This window comes from Myotis davidii, unplaced genomic scaffold (assembly GCF_000327345.1).
Source record: "Myotis davidii unplaced genomic scaffold, ASM32734v1 scaffold214, whole genome shotgun sequence".
Taxonomy (NCBI): Eukaryota; Metazoa; Chordata; class Mammalia; order Chiroptera; family Vespertilionidae; genus Myotis; species Myotis davidii.
In genome coordinates, this window is record NW_006285782.1 from 498,221 (window position 1) to 517,083 (window position 18,863).

The 18,863-nt window shown below is 41.7% G+C and overlaps 1 protein-coding gene across 1 annotated transcript in view; it reads left to right on the forward strand.

Moving 5' to 3' along the window:
- EXOC4 (exocyst complex component 4) overlaps nucleotides 1-18,863 on the forward strand; it is a gene marked incomplete at its 5' end in the record, with an annotated part of 716,953 nt that overhangs the window by 486,316 nt on the left and 211,774 nt on the right. Inside the window, one exon of the mRNA XM_015559399.1 lies at nucleotides 8,766-8,985. Coding sequence (XP_015414885.1) covers nucleotides 8,766-8,985 — 220 coding nt within the window. The remainder of the gene's footprint in view (nucleotides 1-8,765; nucleotides 8,986-18,863) is intronic.

An 18,863-nucleotide genomic window follows, 5' to 3' on the forward strand; every position in this document is an offset into this window, starting at 1 on the left:
ACAATGAAGAATTATTTTAAAAAATAAATAAAGACCAAACGGATGTGGCTCAGTGGATAGAGCGTCGGCCTGGGGACTAAGGGTACCAGGTTTGATTCAGGTCAAAGGCACGTCTCTGTCTCTCCCCTTCACTTTTACTCTCTCTAAAACTCAATGGAAAAATATCCTTGGGTGAGGATTAACAACAATAACAACAAAAGAATATTTAATATATTACATATAATTTTCAGGTACTCTGATGGACACTTGATAATAAGTTATAATTTTTCTTGAAAATTTTTCTGACAGCCTTATCTTTTATAATAAAAGATATAAAGGAGAGGTTATTTTACTACAATTAAGATAAATGGAAAGGATACAAACAATCCCAGGACTGTCAGAAGAGCAGGATTATCATATTTGTCTTTGAGTTTTATATCCATAATCCTTATTTATTAATTTATTTATATGCACTTTTTGGCTCAAAAAGACTGCTTAATATTAAGGATTAGGGCTTAAATTATATCAATTTTAAATTATGTGGTTAAAAAATATACACAGCTGTCATTTAAAGAGGCTTACTTTATTTTGCCTAAAGTGCTTTTCGTCTGGAGGGAACACTTAAATGTAGTCCAAAATCACTTGCAATATATTCAGGTTACGTTTTGTTTTTTTTTCTAGTTAAATTTGTTTACAGGCCTGCAGAATTCACATTTCGTAGGTAATATTCTTTTCTCCTTTTATTTAATGACTTTTACCTTTTTTCTCCTCTAGTCCTAGGCATGCATTTTACTCATTGCAAATAAGAGCATCCAAATCCTTGTTTATTTCATTAGTTCAGCAAATTGTCTCCTAGGGATTTGGGCTGAGGACATGATTGGGCTCTGCAACGATGAGCTTATTGTGCACTTTTACTCAGAAAATCTTCATATACAAAAGGCACAGAGAGCGGTTACCCTCCGCGTGAGCGAGTGCAGACTGGTGGGGAGCCTCCCCCCACCCCCGCTGTGCCAATGACTTACTCCGGGGCATTAAGAGGCAATTGGGCTCCAAATGTGCATTAACCTTCATGGATTTTTCTCCAGTTTTCATGTTCCACTGATTTATGGCCTTAAATATGCTTGTTGCTGCTGCTTCTGAATGAGTCCCTTGTAAATCATTTCTAAAGGATCTTTTTTGAGTCGGATAATCCAGGCAAGTTGACCGCATCTCCAAGCAATTCTTCTGAGGCTTCTTTCCTTCTGAGCCCACGTTGCTCTGGGTTTGCTCTGTGCCGTGAATGTCGTGTCTGAGCGCAACTGAGTAAGAAATATCTTCAAAGAGCCATGCTCGCTGGGCAGCATCTCTCTGCACCCTGAGTTGTTTCTGGCCTTGGGTGTGACCCTGTGTCACAGGGTTTGATTCCAAAGGCCCATTTCCCTGGGTACAACTAACATGCAAGGATGGGCTCGTGTCAGAATGACTTTATTATGGGTTATGGATTGATTTTTTCCATGTACGTCAAACATGGCAGGGATTGGAAATATACGCTCAAAAACGTCTACTCTGCCCCTTGGAGTGACTTGCAGAAAGCGTCCTCAGCAGGACCCTATTATGAGCACTGCTTGGCGTCTTCTTACCTGGCCCGTGTATTCCGGGAAAGCTCTACATGTGACACACAGCATCTTACTATCTTTCCTGCCCAAAGATTATTCCTACTTACTGGATATGAGGGGAAATGTAGTTTTGTTTTCTCTTTGTCATTCATGCTATAGGGTTGTGATTACTGCTGTTGGTTGCACTGTTTCCATGAAACAAAAACACAAAATCGAAGGTGCAAATTGCAGAAAATTAAAATTTAGAACGCTGGCTTTTGGAGTACAAAGAATTCATTCATGTCTCTCTCATGAACAGTGTGTCGCTGTTTAAGTTTGAATTCATACATTTAGAAATGTCTGTGTCATACGACATTATTACATGTGCACAGTGAGGATGGGCCGTTGGACTTACCCTGCAAGGTGCTCGGCTACGTAAGCAGAGCCTCCGCAGGCCCATACGTATCACACAGCTCCTCACGCAGGAACCTTGGGCTGACTGTAGGGAAGATGGTTCAGATTTCTAAAAATGTCTCTAAAGCTGCTCCTCAGTAGGAGAGATTCAGAGCTTCTTGGTGAGGTTAGCATGGCCCATCAGTGCAGATTCAGGCTAGATTAGAGACCAGTGAAGTGATACGCTGAGAGATCCACAGGATGTAGAAGGTCAGTGGGATACATCACACATCGCCAGCGGTTCTAATACACGGGATCAGCAGAAACATCCCCAAGCCTTTCAGATAAATACTCTGTGTACACTATTCAGCCTACACTACCAAAACATGTTTACAATAATACACAACAAAGGCAGGACATATCAGAGTGAAAGGAATTGAAATTTTGTATGGTGTATGATACACATTATGTGCAAATGTATACATTGAAAGCATAATTAACAGCAAACACTGACACACTGTTCATGAGAGACAAATTCTTTGCTGTCCAAAGCCCAGAATTCTGAATTGAATTTTCCTGAAATTTTCACTTTTAATTTTGTATTTTGATTTTATGGTAAGATGGTGTCTCCCCATGACTATTCAACTTTTGGGTTCAGGACAAGAATACCAGAGAAGTGATGCTGTTAGGAGGCACAGGATATCCAGTTGTCCCATTACTGATAATGTTGGCCATGGAGCTGAAGAAATTCATTAGGGTGTGAATGTAAGGAGTACATGTTTACTGTGAGCAACTATTTTTATTCAAGTGAATAAATATCATTGTCACTTCTAAAACACAATTAAGGCCCTCTGTGTTCAAGGCTGTTTCTAGCTGGTAACAGCTACAATTCGTGGCTGAGATGAGATGGAAGAAATGGAGCTTTGCAATGAACTAGAATTTGCAATGAGGAGGAGGCTGAGTTAAGCAAGGACCTGGGAAAGGTGTGTGAAATTTTAATTAGTTTATAATTTCTCTGGATAGAAATCAAATCAAGATAAAAATCTTGAAAATCCTGGGTAAATATAGGTAGTGTGTGTTCCTGTATGCAGTCCAAAGGACATAGACTTGTATAAAAAAGAATAAATTTAAAATATTGATACATTTGTACGTATTTTAGGAGGCCCGTAGTTGATGAAATTCTGAAAAGAAAACTGGTTAAATATTTACAAGTAGCAATATTACAATGTCGGGAATAAGATCCATGCTTTGGTCATTCAAATGCAAGGAGAATAGGTTGTCTACTCTCACTTGTTTTTTTGTTTTATCCTACTTTACAATTTTCGATTTAGGAAGCTGATCTGAATAAGATTTCTCGAAATCCTGTAATTAAATGCTTTCCATATAGCATTATGTAGATCCTTTCCTTCGAGTCTCATTCTGTCTACTTCTATATAGCTCTATCTGGGTTTTGTGTTTGCCTTCTCATCATTTACAGAGATGGGAAATCCCTAACATGAAGGCACTTCGTGAGATGAGATAATACCCTTTTGACAGGGTTCCATCTGTGTTCATCTTCCCTTTGAAGTGAAGTGTTTTCTTTCCTAATGAGATTCATTTGACTGCTAAGAATTCAGTGCTTCCTCACTTCCATTGAGCTGACTGGGAGCAGTGTGAGGAAAACTGGGCTTTTGATGAGCCTCCTCTCCACTCTCCTGCCTCCCACTCAGCAGATCATCTTCAAAGTCCTTGATGGTGAAGGGAGCCATGCAGTGTACTGTGGGGACTGGGGGAAACAAAATACAGACTTGCTCATGAACCACCATGAGGAGGTCCTGCCAATAACTTGGGGACAGAGTTCAACAGAAACGAAATGAAGGTGTTCACTGTGGGATTATCTATAATAAACCAGGCGGCAGCATGGCTGCTTCCTAATCAATGTTTGGTTTAATAATGTGTGTCCATTAGCAGGAGGGGATGAATGAGTCTCTGATACTCTGCAAAAGAGCAGAGTATAAAGTAATGTGAAACAACTGAATTATGCAAAGTAAAAAGCAGTGTGGAATGTGGCCAGGGACTAGAGAATGCTCTTTTAGTGAGAGGCAACTATTAACGTTGGGGTGGTGGAGGTATGGGGTGTTTTTTTTTCAAAAACAATTTTTTTTATTTGGCTCTCTAGGCCAAATTCTTGAGAAGAGGATATTATTTGTCAGCAAGGACATGCCCGTTTCAGGAACTATGGGTTGAAGTTAAAGGGTCTGTAAATTACGTTGTTCAGCATTTTCTTCGCCAAATACATCCTGAGAGCCTACTGTGTGCTAGCCAGTCCTACTCACTGAGGATGAGCAATTTGGCCCCTGGCCACATGGGACATCGGTCACCTATACAAATAGCATTAGTTACCATTTCCTTAGCAGTTGCTGTCAGCCTCTGTGCTGAGTGCTTAACTTTCATCTCTTTGTTTAATTATCAGAACAATCCTGTGTTATCATACCCATTTTACAGAATACAAAGCGAAGATTTGGCGACGCTGAATAATCCGCCCAACCCTGTACGTTCAGGATTCAGACTCGGGTACCGCTGCCCTCAGGCCTGCTCTTGGCCGCTCAGCCTCCTTAGATCACTCCTCCCCATAGTGACCAAGAGTCTGGCTCACCTCCCAGATGCCTGAGAAGGTGCTGGTTCAGTGTCCTTCCTGCCCCCAGAAAGAGCAGTTTGCCTATTTAATGCAATCGCTACCCATTTTCGACTAGAGTACAAAAGCGGTCTGATAAGACAGCTCTAATTTTTTTCTTTCATTCTCTTACGAATATTTCACACTTTCTGCACAGGGAGGGCCCTCGCAGCTCTGAAAGCAGATTTGGGAACATGCTGGATGGGTCCCCTCCAGTCAGAGATGACAGCATCAGCCTGGATGTGTTGTTTTAGACGGATGTGTGTGCTTTAGGGAATAAGTGATTTGTATTTGAGAGAAATCACTCAGTGGCAAGTGACAGGAACTCCTCCATCAGTGTGCTCAGAGCGGTTTGATATTTTAGGGACACGAAGGCAAATAAGGGACCAGAAAACACAAACAGGGGGATAATTTAGAGCCTTCTGTCACTGTTAGGAACAGATTAACCACTAAAAATTGTGTTCTAATGTTAAAGATATTGAAAATGTAAGAAATACTCAGAAATCGAAGTCCCATTGAGAAGAATAAATTGGGATTCTGATGATTGATTCTCATAATATTAAAAATAATAAAATAAGACCTTTGCTATATTTACACATCAGCAGATTAATAGCAGAGGTTTTCTTTCACAGGCCCACCAAGGAGCCCCAGAGGCTCCTGGTGGGTGATTTGAGCGTTAGATGAGATGAGATGAGAAGGGGCCCACAGAGCAGGGTGTGGAAATCAGAGATCTGAAAATGATGGCCATGGATGGCTAACTACTCCCATGTATTCATTGTCCCCTATATTCTTCCACTCGCTCTTCTTAAAGACTCGTGATACTTTGTCTGCGTCATATTTTTATTTCCCTCTCCATGTAGGTGACATCAATTAAGAAGCCCGTGGCTGTTTCTCATCACTTCTCAATTTCTGCCTTTCCCCCAAATTCTTTGGGTTGCTTTTTCCTCATGATAGTCCTATGTGTGCTCGCTCCTTCCCCCACCACACATGCACACCCGGGGGTTAATGGAGTGTGTAACTGCTGATATGCACAATTAACCACGACTTATTTCTTTATTAAGTGAAGGAAACACTTCAGAGGCTAAACAGCTAACCTGAAGGAACATGTATACACTAAACTTTAAATGTGATCTAATTAGAAAGCAGTTTATGAAATATAGTCTCTGACATGTGTAGGTGGTTTTCATTTTCTAATTTCAGTTTATTTGAGTAGTTAATACATTCATGATTTTTAAAATCACATGATTCAAATAAGTTATAACTGAAACGTCTTATTCCCACTCCTCTTCCAGACCCCACCCCTATTTCTGCTTCCTACAGGTACTCAGTTTTAGTCTTTAAACTAAATATTAAAATATATTTTTATTGATTTCAGAGAGAGGGGGCGAGGGAGAGAGAAAGAGACACATCGATGAGAGAGAGAACCATCGATCGGCTACCTTCTGAACATCCCCGATTGAGGACTGAGCCTGTGACCCAGGCATGTGCCCTGACCAGAAATCTAGCCCGCAACCTCCTGGTTCATAGGTTGACACTCAACCACTGAGCCACACTGGCTGGGCAGTTTTAGTTTTGTTATGAGTCTTCCCAGGGTGTCTTTATAAGAAAATAAACAAATGAGGATATATAGTTCTTTCACAAAAGTCAGTGTAATATAAATACTACTGAACACAAATTGCTTTGCAATTTGCTCGTTTTCTCACTTAATATATCCTGGAGGCCTTTACATGTTAGTGCCCCACAGCTTCCACGTTTGGAGGGTTGAGGTTGCTGCATGGAATTCCAGTGTACAGATATATCGGTGGATTTGATGAATCCCTGACTGATGGATTTTTTTTGTTGTGTTCAGTCTTTTGCCATTAGAATAATGCCACACTGGCCTATCTAATCATGTTCAGCTATGGCTGTCTGAAAATTTTTTCAAAAGTTAGATTACTGGGTCAAAGAGAAGTGCATTTGTAATGTTGAATGATCGTGACAACTTGCTTTTCATAAGTTGTACTTTTTCACTCCCATCAACATTATTGGAGAATGATTCTTTCCCACACTTTGGCCGACAGAATGTGTTTTCAGACTTTTGGAATTTGGCCAATGCATAGATGCTAAAATGGCATCTCAGTATAGTTTACTTTCCTTTCTTCTCATTGTGAATGAAGTTAAGAATATTTTCTTATGTTTACTGACCACTGCCTTCCTTTCACTGTAAACTGTCTTTTTGTGCCCTTGGTCATTTTTCTACAAATTTGTTTGTTTTCCCCTACCTGTCATCTGTAATATAGGTTGCAAATACATCTTCCCAGTTAGTCATTCATTTTGTTGTCTTTATTCCATCTGATTTAATTTCACTTTTCCTTTTCCTTTTTTTTTTTTTTGAGAAAATTGGTAACCTGCTTTGCATAGCATTGTGGAACTGTAAACATTACCTGCAGAGAGTCTTAATCGGTGGGGAAGTCACAGTGATTTCATGAGTTTACAAATTTTAACAACACACATTAAAAACTCCCTTACTGTTATAAATGTATACAGATATGAAAAAATTAGAAAACTAACTATTTAGTCCGCTTGGCATTAGAAACATTTAATTTCTTTGTTAAAATCTTGTCCAGAGTAGTTGAAAAATGCTTGCACCTTCTTTGTGTTGTATACTTTACGATACACAGTGAGCATCTTTCCTCTGCATTGGTGAACTGTCACACCTCCTTCAAAGTTCGGGTCAACTGCCAGTATTTTATCCTTTGATTTTCAGTGTCATGAAATATCTCAAAGAGTTCTAATAATGTGAGATTTTTGGCTGGCATACCTCCTCTGGGCCATCTTCATCCCTTTCGTCATAACCACTTTCCTCATTTATTTAGATCAAGTTCACCTTCACTCTGACTGCATTTGCCTCTCGAATGGGGTTAATGTTAACATTCCTATGGTCAATTATTGCTTCTATAAATCCATTTACATTGAATTCAAACTTCACTCCCACTGTTACCACTTTTAGTTTTTTTCTGTACTTTTACCATTTTTGACCAACTCCCTTTTAATTATCCTTTGTAAAATATCACATGGGCATATCACTGAGAGACTTTGCTGTCTGTACCTGAACTGAGTAACAGATGTGCAATGATCAGTCACTGTTACATTTTGAGATGATTGATCATTGATCATGGTGAACATCAATTATTCTGGTAGAGGTATCTGAACTGAAGAGCTAGCCTCAGAGTTTATACTTTATGCCATTACTCAGAGTTAAAACACTGTTAACTGGAATTTGAATCTTGGTTTTGGAGGACAGGCATTAACTAAACTGTAGTAACTTAAGTTTGTATATATCAGAAACATGCAAGGCAAGAACTGCCAGTATGGAAAAGCACAAAGAGTAATATGACAAACAACTGCACACTCATCTCCGAGCTTTGGCAGTTATTAACAATCCTTTATATCTGCTTTAAGTACTTTAGTAAAGGAAATAGATCATTACAAATAAGGCTGAAGTCCTTCTTTGCCCCCACCTCCTATCCTGTTCACTTTGTAATCTCCCAACTTATGTATCATCACCTCTCTCCCTTTCTCTCTCTCTCTCTCTCTCTCACTCTCTCTCTCTCTCTCTCTCACACACACACACACACACACACACACACACACACACACATTTCTATTTACACATATAAGAATCTCAATGAGAAATATGTAGTGTTTGGGGTGTGCTTTTAAATTTGCACATAATTGTTTTTCTTTGATTGTGCTTTGCTTCTTGTATTCTTATTTACTTCTTGAATTAATAAAAATATTCTGTGCATCTCTTTTTCTTTACCCCAGGTAAGAAGTAATTGTCTATTTCATCCTATTTCTATTTAATTAGTGAAATAACATTTTAAAAGATGGATAGTTATATAGAGAAAGATGACATATATTTATATATTAAAACATATATACATATATATATGTCCACATACATATATATACACACATATACATATATATCCATATATATGTATATGGATATATATGGATATGACTATTATAGAGTGATGAGCTGTTCTTTTTAAGAATTCTGGGGACTTCCCTGCTTCCCTCCATGAAAATAGCTGAAGTCCAAAGATACCCATGTGGGCTTTGTCATGTTTCTGTAGCCATTTTTCTGATACATGTAACAACCATTCCTGTTTGGCTTCCAGGTTCATTCAGGAAGTTGAGCATGCCTTGGGACTTGGGCCAGCCAAACAGTGTCCTCTCCGAGAGTTCCTCACTGTGTACATCAAAAACATCTTTCTCAACCAAGTCTTGGCTGAGATCAACAAGGAGATTGAAGGAGTCACGAAAACCTCGGACCCCCTGAAGATCCTGGCCAACGCGGACACCATGAAGGTGCTGGGCGTGCAGCGCCCTCTGCTGCAGGTAAGGATATGCTTTGAACTTACTGTTTGTCCACAGTTCTCATGGCCTTCGCAAGAGTCTCAAATGAAAAAACAGAAGAAGAATTGCCATCTGTTTTTATATTCACTGGGGACAAAACAAGAGGAAATTAAATAGGTACTAAGGACATTTAGGACTAATATAGAGATAATGGAAATTCCTTAGGATCTTTAAGAAAAATGTGGATAGCTTTGAATATGGTAGAACGCACATCTCATTAACATGCAGGCAAGGCCTCCTTATTTGCCTGGAATTTGCCCTTGCTGGGACTTACAGGAAGGAAATCACCCTGCCTAACAGATGCCACCGAAACCCCCGTACCCATCCAGTGGAGGGCAGGTGCTTATGTTAAGGACTTGGCCAGCTCACAGTGAACTTGAACCTACCAGCCAACTGGCTTTTCAAAGTCATACCATTTTGGTTTAAGTGATGGTCTTGTTAATATTGAACCTTTTACTTTAACTATATAAAGAAATGGTTTCTGGGCAGCAGATATAAAATAATTTCTCAGTAGATATGTGGATTCATAGGCTTGAGGTATTTATTTTGTATCCATTTTATCCGGGGACATAAAGACAAATATAAAACTAAAAGAAAATAGTATGAGTTTAAATTATGGCTGTACATTGATTGCTATTACAGTTGTAATTGAAATGGAATCTTCCTGGCGTTTTTTCACTTAAGAGAGAAAAATGTTTCTTCATTTTTTACCCAAGTTGCATGATATGAGGATATCTCCAAATGTGGAATGCTTTCGCTCTTCAAAGAGAAGTTGTACCAGTGGAAGGAAGCTACAGTTGCTTTAATGGCCGCCCTTACCCACCTTTGTGTATAGCTTTCTTGATTTTTCCTTCTGTGCACATTAGAATTGGTAGCAACACTGAGCCTTTCATCGGTAGTGTCCCAGATAGGAGCATTCTCGTTTATGAGCAGACGCTTCCATGGTGTTGAGAAAATCGAGTAGCAACATTTGCTTCTCCCAGAACTTGAATTATAGCATCACACCGAGGAGTGGGTTCATTCAGATTGTCGGGGTCTGTGTGACATGGTTCCCGGTGAGGGATGTGTGCTGAGCCTGGCCTAGAGAAGGGAGAATCACAGAGGCTGGATGGCTCTTCCACTGGCTCTGTGCAGGGCTGGGACCTTCTCCTCCTTGAGTCTCAGTTCAAATGTCACCTCCACGAAGAAGCTTTTCCTGACTGTCCCACCTAAGTAGGCCCCCTTCTCTGGTTATTCTCCATTCTCCCCTCCTCCATTCATGTCCCCAATCCATTCTCAACACTAAAGTCAAACTCTGTGGACGATATCATCAAAGCTCCCTTGCCAGGGGGCTCGGGATCAGGTTGTACCAATAGGAAGCACTAGCAGCAGGTAGGAGGGTGGGAGGAGGAGGTTGGGTTATTTCTCATCTCCTTCCTCCCCACGCTGCATCATGGTGCTGGCTGTGGGCACATCCCTCAGCAACAGTCCTGCCCAGTGACCCTTCCTCCAGAGCTGCAGCTCTCAGTGGACTCTGACTACAGCCTTTCTTCTCCTTGACCTTGATCGCTGCTCTCTGCCATTGCTGGTTTCTGGTACCAGGACAGCTCTTGTTGCTTCTGTCAGTGCTGCCCACACCCCTGGGAGTATCTTTTTAATATTTCTTCATTTGAATCATCTGAATGGAATTCTCTTTTTTGTCAGGATCCCCAATAGATTTCCCCAGCTAGTCACTATTTTAACACTTTGACTTTGTTTTTTCCTTCTTAACACAACTGTAATTATTATTTCATTTATTTTCTAACTTGTTTATTTTTTGTCTTTTCCAACTACAATGTAAGTTCTAAAAGCCTAATACAGTACCAGGCGGCAGGAAGGCACTCAATAAATAATTTACTGGATGAATGTATACAAGCATGGATAGATGGAGGGTGGGAGGTGGATAGACACAGAGAATAAGTTTTGAAATTCATGAATAATTGCAGAGTTGGGGGAAAAGATAAGAAATAGAGACTGACACAGACTTGTTAATATTTTTTGTTGTTGTTTGACATTAACTTCCTCTCTGTCAGGACACCTCTCAGCACCTGTGCCCCTCCAGTGCCACGCTCTCCGCTGTACAGAGCACCTTCCATGTGCTTGGTGTACTGAATTTAAATGACATTTACAGCAAGGTCCCTAGAGTGAGTCTGTGAACTAAAGATGCTGGCTTATTAAACAGTACCGTTTTCAGCTCGAGTGGCAAAGACACATTCAAACTCATAACTAGTTGACTGCTATCTGGGCCATGTCAGGGCCGCACACTGAATTACATCTCTGGGCAGTCTCCCCATATGCTTGTCAAATCCCTCCCAACCTCATCACCAGCCCTTTGCACATGTCACTATGCCATTTGAATGTTGTGTGGTTTTCCCTCTCGTTCCTTAAATCAGTAACTCCATTCATTCTGAGGCCAGATAAGAACTCCAATTTGACCTATTCTCTCTTTGACCTGGTCACAGTGTGGTAATTTCGTGTGAGTGACTGAGTCTTGAAACTAGGCCATTCACATTAGTAATCTCCAAATTTGTTTTTACAGCCCAAAAACTCGCTTTCTTATTTGGTTGTTTCTTATTTGGTGGTTTTGTTGCCCTCTCTTTCTTCATAAAATTTTTATTTTATGAGGATGCAAAATGATTAGGCCATATTAATAAATTTGTTTCATAGTCTCAGACTTAGGAGATTTAGGAAGGAAATGGAGTGATGGTTATTCTTTCGGATCTTGAGCTTTTGTCTTGCTTTAAAATGACCGTAAATTGTTTTCTAACAAAATTTCCCAAGCTCAAGTTTCAATATTTCTCAAATGCTTGTCTGTCACCTGGATATTGTGATCCCCAGCCAATTGTAGGTGACAAATCTGAAGAAAAAGTAAGAAATAATTCTGAAAATTTTAAGCTGAGTTTCCAAAACAGCTGTCAAGAAGGGAATTTGGGGAAATCTGTGCATGTGTGAAAAATGCAGGTGGGTGAAGCATTCAATTACATGAAGTTTTAAAATGTCCTTCAAAGTCGCTCCGTCTGTTAGACTGTGGTTTGGTTGCTCAGCATCAGGCAGCACCAGCCCAACTGGGTCTCAGCGTGCATGGAGGTCAGTTTCCCAGGGCTGCTGTCACCTGTGATGAGGTGCAGGTGCAGGGACCCCGGGCACTGCCCTCCCCTCTGGAATGGCATCTGGGTAGCACAGAGAGTCCATTACAGGAGCAGTTTCCACGGGCAGTCGTGTGCCTTCACATGGTGATTTCACTTTCTTGGCACCAAATTCATAGAAGGGAAGGAAGCAATAGAAGGAAAGAGATTACAAGCACCACCTTATAGGTGAAACAACTGTTCAAGTCTTGGCCCAAAATAATACAGAGCACAGTACCAGTAGTAGTAAGAGAAGTAGTAATAATAGTAATAGTTGTAGACAGTAGTAATGATCACAGCTAACACTTTAATAGAATTTACTGAGAGCCAGACCCTCTCCTGAGTGCTTTATGTTTTGACTTGTGTTTTCTGTATATGGGCAGCAGCTTTGTGGGGAGGAAACTGAGAAACAGTGGAATTCAGTGGCTTGCCCTCGGTCACATAGCGTGCAAGTGCCAGCACTGTAATGCAAACCCAGGCGCCTAACCCTGGAGGCCACGCTCTGAATGAGTTCTGCCCAGAGCCGAGCTGAGGAGCAAGCTTGTTGGCCAGCTGTTTGCTCCTCATCTGCCCGGAGATCACAGAGCTGAAATAAGCCTTTAGAGCCCCACCCCTTAAAGCAGTTATCACTGTCCGTCGGCTCTAATAGTAACAATTGGGACTTGTGTTTTGTATATCCTTCCGTGCATTTTTTTTTCATTTCTTTTTTTCCAGTAAATTATTTCTATTGTATTTTATAAAAGTGTCAATCTACAGCAGGTGAGGGGCTGGGCTCTCATCTTAGTTAGGGCCACAGTGCTCTAAACCCCTTATTTCCTATATTGTCTCACAGAGAAGTGAAAGCACAGAACCAGCCATCTCTGGCCTCTGTGCTCAGATATTAGTTGCAGGTGGTTCTCTCCTAAATTCCTAGCTCTGGAACAGTGTCTGCTACCAAGATGCTCACTAGTGAATAAATGGATGACTGGGTGACAAGGAGAGAATTAATGGCAGCTTCCTTGGTACAAGGACATGCGTGTGCACGCTTTCTCCTCGTGGTGTAAGATTTGTGGTCTTGGGTTGAAGATTATGGGCAATGCTTACATTAAAATGTCATCGTTCTCAAGCCACAAATGTTGTCCATCTGAAGGCAGGATTGAATATACATCATGCTCTCACCATCTGAGATTCCACTTTTTAAAAAATGGCTTCCACATGGTGCACGGCAAAGCCTGATGCTTCAAAATGAGGAAATCTCATAAGAGGCATTCCGCGTTTCTCCTGAGTCAGAGCTCCTAGCCTTCGCACCTGGAGCTATAGAAACAGTCAATTGAAGTGGATGCCCTCTCACGCCTTATCTGCCTACAGGAGTCTACAGTTTGCTCACGCCTGAGACGCAGGAGACAGCCACTCAGTTCCCTACTTATTATTGGTGTGGAGGCGTCATTTAATTTATTGCTTCCTTAATGTCTCCATCCAATAAAAGGGCAAGGGTGGTAATGCTTAAGGTGTTTACCTTTTACCTGTTGCAATGCTGCATGAGCACCCGAATGCTTGAACAAAGGTACCAGTTTTCTCCCTACCCCCTGATGGAATATGCTTTACCCTTGCTACCTAGAGAGGGTCTGTGGACAAGAACGTCAGAATCTGCATTTGGACAGCCTCACCGGGGTATTTGCATGCACGTTAGAGTTGGAGAAGCGTGGCCGGTGCCAGGGTAGCACCAAGTGTGGTCCAGGGACTGTCAGCAACAGCATCTCCCGAGCCCGGAGAGATGCAAGTCCCTGCACCTCACTCCACTCTGGGCTGGCGCCCAGGAAGCCTTGCTCTAACCAGCCTCCCAGGTGACTTTGATGGAGAGTAAAGTTCGAGACGCCTTTCCTTATATAATACCCCCACACCCAGCTGGCGGTTTGGAAACGGAACCTCACGCTGTGCGCTCTTAGCTTCGTGGAGAGCAGCAGTCACTTAAACGATTCAGCTTTGTTTCATACAGGCCCAGAAATGTAAAAACAATATTTACTGTGGCAGCAGAAGCTGCTTCCTAGTCTAGCACATCGCTGAATTTTTTCAAAGTTCTTTCCAAACACAGGATGAGCCTACGTTTCCTGGCTCATGCAGAAGCGGCTTTCTATGCTTAGGCTCAAATTCCTGCAAAAAAAACCACATACCAGTAAGCTGTGCAAGTAAAACTTGTAGATGATCGCTCAAAAGATTTAAAGCATATTTTCATTTTCCGCAATGCCCCAGTATTGGTCAGGTTCCCTCTGAGGAGTGAAGTGGTTATACAGCCCGCAAACACCACACTCTCTTCCTTAGCCAGTCGCACTGCCCACTGGTACCCGAGGGTTGAGAGCAGTGATTCTCAACAACAGTGCCTGTTAGAATAACCCAGGAGCTTCCTGTAACATCACTGCTCTGACCCCACCCCAGAGAAGGGGGCCTGGGCATTCGAGTTTTGTAAGGTGCAGCCAGGATTAGTGCCACTGGCCTGGATCTGTCTTTGCCAGAGAATCAATTACTGCCCGAGAGGAAGCATATGAAAATTATAGTCCAGACATTCTTTAATTCAGTTGGGCTTTATAAGAGGGGGCTCTCTGATCCTTGAACCAAGCTGGGTACCTAAGCCTTCGAAGCAGATACAGATGGCTTTAAATCCCAACATTGCAGTTGAAAACTTTGTGGCCAGGACCAAACTGCTAGCCACTCTGCACCTGTTTCCTCCTTATAAAGGAAGAATAGTAAATGTGCCACCGGAGCACAGGGGTCACCTCTAACGACCAGATGGAACGATGACTGTAAACTATGTCTCCTTCCCACCACACATCACAGGTGAATCCCAGCATTGGCTGCTCTGATACATGTTCCCTGCCTGCTCCTTACCTCTCACCTGTACAGACCTCTGGCTCCTGCCCCCATCCTTGCCATCCCTGCCCACATTTCAGCATGTCTCCTCTCTGTGCCACTGTGCTGTCTACCCACTCCAGTTCTTCGTACGCTAGTACCCATCTAGTAGCCTCTGCCTCCGGCCTCCCACTGCCCTGTGTGGCAGCGAGATGATATGGTGTCACCTCCTTTCTCTGTTCCTGACGTTTTTCTGCAGACCATTTATTAGCAGCAAAAGCAGCGTGCGGGGTTAATGACCAATAAAGCCAGTATGTTCATTTCCTGGGACTGCCATCCGAATTAGCACAACCTTGGTGGCTTAAAACAGTGGAGATACATCCTCCAGTTCCCATACCAAATTTCCAGGGGCCACATTCCCCCCAAGGCTCTAGAGGAGGACCCTTCCTTGCCTCATCCACCTCTGGTCGTCCTGGCGATTCTTGGCTTCTGGCAACGGGAATCTGATCTGCCTCCATTGTAACCTGGTCTTCTCATCTGTGTCTCTATTTGTCCTTTTCTGGCTTTTCCGAGGACACTGTCATTGAACTTAGGGCCCGCCCTAGGCCAGCATGATCTCATCTCAGTCCTTAATTACATCTGCAAAGACCCCGTATCCTAGAAGGGTCACACCGAGCATCTGTGTGGGAATTTATTTGGGGGCAGGCACTGCTTAACCTACTACGGCTAATAATTGGAAGCAAGTTATATAGAACACAGTATATTCAGTTTGCTATATTTGCCTTCAATACCCTCTGGCAGGAAGCAGTGTTAGGCAACAGGGTCAGGATGGTCTAAATTCTAGGCATCAACAAGGTTCCAAATGAATGTTGAGTAGGCCGAATGATTGCTGGAGCAGGGGTTAAACCTCCTTGAATGTTGGTAGACACATCTGCTCACAGTGTGATGATGAGCGAGAGATAATTACACTGATGCCCAAACCCGATCTCTCTCCGGCTGAGATGAGGTACCGCCAGTCCTCTTGCTGGGGTCCCAAGGAATTGTGGCCAGCAACAATAGCAGATTGTTTTCATCACATCAGGTTATGTTAATGTGAAAAATGTGGCCTTTGAATGATATTTGCATCACGGCCAGTTGTTGCCGTTCCACTGTGTGGTACAGAACAGATTTAGCTTTTATTAGCGTAACCAGATTAGTGAATTTTAAGAGATGCTGGAAGTCATGATGCGAATCATTAAGATGAAAACAGAGCTGATCAATTGATCCCCCCAGTCCCTCCATAGCTCTGAGAGAAGGTGCTAATGGTCTCACTGTACTAAAATAATTCTTAGAATCAAGATGCGTTAGGGTCTAATTTGATTCTTCAGTGTCTATCTAGACCTAAAGAAGTACCACAGTTTGCATTTTTATTTTCTTTGAATTTTACTCTTATTATTTTATTTTACTTGCTGCTGATATTGTTTGGCCTCTTCATGACAAGTAAGGGCCTCAAATAATCAACCCCTGGTGGCCACGTCAGGGTTACCAAGGAAGGTGAAGGAGAAAATGCCCTTATCCTATCTTGATTGTGTTATCATCGTGGCTTTCAGCACTCACCTATTCTCATTGCTGAGGCAGCCAAGCAAATTTACTATTTCATGACTGATGGGACTTTGGGGATTTTATAACAGTCATCTCCATCTTCAAATTGTCTTATTCAGTTGTTATCTTTGTATTATTAATTCTGTTACTGGGTCAATACATTTTAATGTTTGAGAATTTCTGTTGTGATTCTTTATAGCCTTTCAGAAAAATAACTGATGCAAATTTCATCGTGGCCTGGTAGGAAAAGCATTTAAAACAGGGATCTGGTCTCCTAGTCAGCGTAGTGACAATAGACAAACCCAAGCACTTACCTGCCCTGAGCTTCATTTCCTTTATAGCAGGAGTGGGAACGTGAGGCCCGAGGGCCATGTAAGGCCCACGAAATCATTTGGTCTGGGCCCTGCCAAGGCATTACGGGTGAGTAAATGAAATGTTTGACCAAATGTAGCAGGCTAATTTTTAAGTTGATAATTTTGTATGGCCTGAGAATGATGTTATAAATGTCCAAATGGCCCTTGGCAGAAAAAAGGTTCCCCACCCCTGATCTATAAAGCAAAAGTGATGCTGGCTCATGAGACTTCCCATGTAGGGTAAGTCTCAGCTTTCTTTCCCATTCCAGTACGAGTCACCGTCAGAGTCCCCCGCACTGCTGAACTTGCACCCACACCCTCAGAGCTTGTTTAGATAACCACGATTAGGTAACCAGGGTAAGAACCTGGCAATATTTTTCTACAGTTGATTTTGAAAATATTTTAAATACCTAAAAAGGGTGAAGAAAATTCAATGAACACCACTCACCATCTAGATCAGCAGTTGTCAACCTGTGGGTTGCGACCCCTTTGGCGGTCGAATGACCCTTTCACAGGGGTCACCTAAGACCATCCTGCATATCAGATATTTACATGACGATTCATAACAGTAGCAACATTACAGTTGTGAAGTAGCAACGAAAATAACTTTATGGTTGGGTCACAACATGAGGAACTGTATTTAAAGGGCCAGAAGGTTGAGAACCACTGATCTAGATCCTACAATGAATACTTTGCTGTATTTGTTTCAGAGTGGACAAACTTGGTCATCTTGATTCTTCACTAGCCATCCCAGATATGAATTTCCAATCATTCCCTAAGCTCTTTACCACGGTGGTATTCATAGGTTTTTAACATCTTTCTTAGAAAATCTGAACATAAAGAGAAATGAATTAAGTGGGAAAGTAGTTGCTTTGTTAAAAGAATGTCCAATTTCTAAAAGTACCCATTCAAACGTTTCCTTTAAATAAGTGTCAGAGAACAGCAAATTGGCCCGCTCATCCTTGTGTCCAATCTGTCAGTTGTGCCGCTATTGGTGTAACACCGCCAGGGAGCAGGTCTGCATGGCTGTTGAGGAAGGAGGCTGTGATGTGAGCAGGTGAGAGATGACTTTTCATACAAGAGGAATAGGCACACAGTAGATCAACTTGCATTTTACAACTATCTTTGTAGTCTTATTTCTGGATGAAAAAGAAATAGGGTCTTGTCTGGTTGGCTACTTTTCTTAGAGAAGGTGCTGGTTAACTAGATTTCTATAAGTAGCTTTCTGCACAGCAAGGAGAGAGAAAAACTTATATATACAGGGTGTCCCCAAAAGTACATACAAACTTTAATAACTGATAATTCTAAAAAAGAAATGTATTTTAATAAACACGGTCTTTATAATTATTCAACATGTGTGTATACATTTGTGGGAGCACCCTGTCTATGCATACAGGGTGGGGCAAAAGTAGGTTTATAGTTGTGAGTACATGAAACAGTTTATTCTTATATTATTATTTATTCATTATTATATTCTACACAAACAACTATAAACCTACTTTTGCTCCACCGTGTGTGTGTGTGTCACATACAAACTTCTGTACAGTATAGTCAGCTAAGCTTTTGGAGTAAGTACAGAGGAGCTAGAAAGGAAGAAATGTTTTTCTTTTGTCACAGAAAGTCATCTGCAACCAGCCTCCTATGTTGTATGAGATCCATTAATAATCTCAGAGTTTATGTCTTTTGAAGTCAATTATAATTCTAAATGTCCTTCGTCTTTCTTAATGTGTTTGGAACAGATTTTGAATGAGATGCAACTTTTCAAGAATTCACTTATTATGTCTGTTTAAGGTCAGTTTAAGAAGAAGCAGCTGGGCCCTGACTGGTTTGGCTCAGTGGATTGAGCGTCGGCCTGTGGACTCACGGGTCCCAGGTTCGATTCCAGTCAAGGGCATGTACCTTGGTTGCGGGCATATCCCCAGTAGGGGGTGTGCAGGAGGCAGCTGATCGATGTTTCTCT